The 4,516-nt window shown below is 33.0% G+C and overlaps 1 protein-coding gene across 1 annotated transcript; it reads left to right on the plus strand.

Annotated features, from left to right (window-relative positions):
• Positions 1-494: 494 nt before the first annotated feature.
• LOC114762394 (probable terpene synthase 2) lies at positions 495-3,332 on the plus strand. Its single transcript, XM_028951868.1, has 7 exons — positions 495-596; positions 766-1,048; positions 1,156-1,546; positions 1,628-1,846; positions 1,973-2,114; positions 2,196-2,441; positions 2,903-3,332. The coding sequence occupies exons 1-7, from the start codon at positions 495-497 to the stop codon at positions 3,203-3,205; spliced, it is 1,686 nt and encodes a 561-aa protein (XP_028807701.1). The 3' UTR covers positions 3,206-3,332.
• Positions 3,333-4,516: the final 1,184 nt, after the last annotated feature.

Raw genomic sequence — 4,516 nt, forward strand, 5'->3', positions numbered from 1 at the left:
CTCTTTGACTTCATTTCCCAAATTTATTTCTATAAAAATGAACATGGTTTGATTAATTTGATTTAGTTAGAAGTTGGAAGTTGGAGGTACCCGTTTGTTAATGACGAAGAGTTAAATTTGATCACACTTATTAATTTATGGCAATTGCTTCTGCTTGAGACTAACAATTAATTAACCCCTTAGTTTGATCAACTTAACCACGCTTCATTCTTATTCTGAATTGGAAAATTATTTCCCCGACATGAATGGAAGTATTTAATGTCTCAACGATTTCTAGAAAAAGCCGCAACTTAATTAAAAGTAGTACGCTTAACTTTCAAAATTGTTCTGCCCATCCATTTTTACCATGCAACTTCATGTACAGTCATGGCTTAGGCCCCACCTAACCCCACAGGAAAGTAGACTCGATGAATGAAATCCTCTATAAATTGATTCAATACGTACCAGGAGCTTCCCATCAAAAACGCATTACGTACGTTCCAAAACTAGAAGCCATGTCTGTTGCAGCATCTCATCGTGACAACACAAGAAGATGTGCCAATTTTACTCCAAACATCTGGGGCAATATGTTTCTTCAATATGCTTCAAGATCTAAGGTATACTATATATATACATATATATATATATATATAATTATATGCAACATATATTGATCGAACATTCTAGCTAGCTTGTTTGTTTCTTTTTAAATTAAACATGTATTAAAATTACCTATCTGTGTAGGCTAGGATATGAAAATTACATGCTTGTTTGGGATTTTTTCAGGAAGTTGATGACAATGTGGAACATAAGATACAGAAAGAGAAGTTAAAGAAGGTTATATCTTCCAACGATCAGAGTCCTTTAGAAAAGCTAGAGTTCATTGACTGGGTCCAACGTTTGGGAGTTTCCTACCACTTCGAACATGAAATTGAAGAAGCATTGGCAAGGATTCACAGTATTTATACCAGCAACAGCAATGTTATTAGGCAGGATGGCGGTGATAATCTTCACTTTGTGGCTTTACTCTTTCGGTTGCTGAGGCAACATGGATATCCCGTTTCATCTGGTATGTTCAGACTTTGTCACTATTATATTTGCGTTGTTTAATAAGAAGAGTTACTTTTCTCTTTTAAAGCGCTTTCACTAATTGGTATATACATACATATGAACAAGATGTGTTTGAGAGATTCAAGGGCATCAAGGGAAAGCTTGATAATGAAAATCTTACCGAAGATGACGTGAAAGGAATGCTGGCCTTGTATGAAGCTGCACAATTTGAGGTTCACGGAGAGAGCATACTGGAGGAAGCTCTTCATTTCACTTACACTTACCTGAAATCTCTCATAGATAACAACCAGCTGAGCCCTTGTCTCCATGCACATGTCAACCATCGTTTAAGTCAGCCTCTGCACAAGAGATTGCGTAGGCTAGAGGCAAAGCATTACATGTCTTTCTATCAGCAACAAGATACTTCCCAAAATGACAAAATTTTGCTCAACTTTGCAAAACTAGATTTCAATATGCTGCAGCAACTGCATCAAAAAGAAATTGGCAATATCACCGAGTAAGTGAAGTGTTATGTTATCTTAAATAGTAATGACTTGTAGGATATAACAATAAACACCATTCTTAATTTGTATTACAGGTGGTGGGAAGGATCAGAGTTTGTGAGAAAGGTCCCTTATGCTAGAGATAGGTTGGTGGAGGCCTACTTTTGGTCTTTAGCCTTGTCCTATGAGCCTCAATTTAGCACAGCAAGGATGCTAGTTGGCAAAATGGTTGCCATTTTCTGTCTTCTTGACGATACTTATGATGCCTATGGCACACTTGAAGAACTTGAACTCTTCACAGAGGCCTTCCACAGGTTTAATTAATCATAGATATATATATATATATATATATATATATTATAGGACCATTTAACAATCTTGCCACTGATTCTTGAATCTTATACATGACTGACAAATTCTGTTTATTATTTGATTATCAGATGGGATACAAGTCCAATTGAATCTCTTCCAGAGTGCATGAAAGTGGTGTTTGAAGCAGTTGCGGTACTATGCAATGAAATGGAAATGGTGACTGCAGAAGAAGGAACGTCAAATTTTGTGATCCCACATGTTAAACAAGCGGTACGCTATAAGTGATCTTGAAGGATGTTATATTTTATTCGATTTGGAACTCAGAAGTTAATTACATGTTTCTGGGTGTAGTTTTATAACCTGACGAAGGCATACTTGATGGAAGCAAAATGGTGCAATGAAAACTATATTCCAAGTTATGAGGAGTACAAGGATAATGGAGTTGTATCTGCTACTTTCCCACTTCAGATAACTACATTTCTGGGCCTTGGAAATCTTGCAACTAAAGAGGTGTTTGATTGGATTTCCACAAATCCAAAAATAGTTAGGGCTGGCTCACTTATTGCCAGACTCATGGATGACATGGCCTCTCATAAGGTACAACTTAAGACACCAAGGATTCTAGCCATGTCAATTAATTTTGACGTTTCAAATGAAATGGTTCTTTTAGTCTTACTTATAGGGCAAAATTAATTAATTTTATGGTTATGAAGAAGTGCTTATTGATATCTTTAAATTTATAGAAAATATATGACGTTCTAATCTCGTCCTTCACTAAAATTAAAGATTACAATAAAATGTTTTCCAAAAAAAAAAAGCATGCCAACGGTTTGTTGCAATCAAGGAGGGGCATGATTTAAAAAAAGATATTACCAAATTTTTGCGGCCATAAAGACTTCAAAATTTTGCCCGTAAGTATATAAACTATTGTTCTTTTTATATATCCTTATATTTCAGATTAATAGTAATGTTATAAAGCATATATATAATCCTTATATTAGTTAGAAGAAACAAATGCAAGTAGTTTTACCTTCTTCTTTTTTTGCATGGACATGTAGTTTGAGCAGGAGAGAGGGCATGTTGCTTCAGGAGTGGAATGTTGCATGAAGCAGTATGGAATTTCAGAAGAAGAAGCCTATAAAATACTCGATGAAGACATCAAAAATTATTGGAAGGATATTAATGAGGAGTGCCTGAACAATCCACATGGTGTTCCAAAGTCCGTGCTTGGTTTTGTCCTCAATTTTGCCCAAGGGATTGAGGTTGTCTATGAAAATCAAGAAGACAGATTTACCAATGGCAAGTCTCTCAAACAATATGTCGTCCAGCTCCTCTTGAACCCCATACCCATTGAGCCGTGACGCAGCTTTATATATTTTATATTTAGGACTTGTCATTTCAATTTGTTGTGTTGCCACGTGTAATAGTGATGTGGATGTATTTCTAGCTACTTCCTAGGTTATCCAACTATGCTGTTATTGATTACTGTGTTTGTTTATGAATTGAAATTTGTTTGTTGTTCTCTTTTGTTTGAGGGATGAATAAAAAAGTATTATCACGTTAAAGAATCTTCCATAATACAACAAATCCTTGCGAGTGTTGACCAGTCACATGGCTTTTGGATTTAAACACGTCATACTTTTATTGAATATTTGAGTGATTGAAAAATAATTCCTCAAATTTCGCTTCCATCGGTTTTATTTATCGTGTTAAAAATTCTAAATTGAAAAATGCGTTTTTTATATTGATAAATATGTGTTAATATTTTTATTATATATGAAATATTGATGCATAAAAGTATGTTGATGTTTCCTGTATAAATTATGCGTTTTCAAATAGATTAATAACATGCATAAATTAGAAAATATAAATCAGTGGCTGAAAAATTATTTCCTAACTAACAGATTCTCACGTGCAATATATGAGATGTTTTAGAAAAAAAAAGTTGACACAATAAATCAAACTTTAAGTAGTGCTAATAAGGCATGCTTTCATAATTCTACTAAAAATAATCAAGATCACATTTCATTTCCACGACAATAATAAGTATTATAGATTTGGACTATCTTCAAATGAATCTAAACCTGCGCTGTATTCGACTCGTTTTAGGGCTTTATGAGTTATGGAACTTTCATATATTTACGCGGCACCTCTCCTAAAGTGGTGTGATGAATTAATAAGTTTAATTTAGCAATTTACAAATGCGTATTAATTATTCATAATAGATTGTATCAAAAAAACATAATTATTCATAATAGAAGTACCTTTACATTAAATTTGCATTGTTTAGTAGGTTTGTGTGACCATGACAGGCTTGTCCTAATCCTGTTTTGGTAAATAGGGATAGGATAGGGCAAAATTTTCATCTCGTGTACCGTCATGAGACTGTCTCATTTTCTTTTTTTTTTTTTTAAAAACATTGTAATTTTAGGTATAATTTTTTTTTATATTATAATTTTGTTTTTATTGAGCTTCTAAAAATAAAAATATTATTAAAAAATATGTAAAAAGCTCAATTATATAATAAAAAAAGTAAAAATAATACTATAAAAGAACATTGTATAATATAATGGCTTTATGACTTATTTTATTGAGGAAGAAAATTTTGTTAAGATAATACTACAACTTAAGAGCTGAAAATCACTATAAAAAATTATTACTAATAAGTGAAT

This window comes from Neltuma alba, unplaced genomic scaffold, assembly GCF_004799145.2.
Source record: "Neltuma alba isolate B1F8T4 unplaced genomic scaffold, ASM479914v2 tig00011214_pilon, whole genome shotgun sequence".
NCBI lineage: Eukaryota > Viridiplantae > Streptophyta > Magnoliopsida > Fabales > Fabaceae > Neltuma > Neltuma alba.

Excerpts from the sequence above, each read along its gene's own strand:
- LOC114762394 (XM_028951868.1), top strand. The coding sequence starts at position 495 with ATGTCTGTTGCAGCATCTCATCGTGACAACACAAGAAGATGTGCCAAT. Across the intron at positions 1,049-1,155 it reads TGGATATCCCGTTTCATCTG|ATGTGTTTGAGAGATTCAAG; the intron begins GTATGTTCAGAC and ends CATATGAACAAG. Across the intron at positions 2,115-2,195 it reads TCCCACATGTTAAACAAGCG|TTTTATAACCTGACGAAGGC; the intron begins GTACGCTATAAG and ends TTCTGGGTGTAG.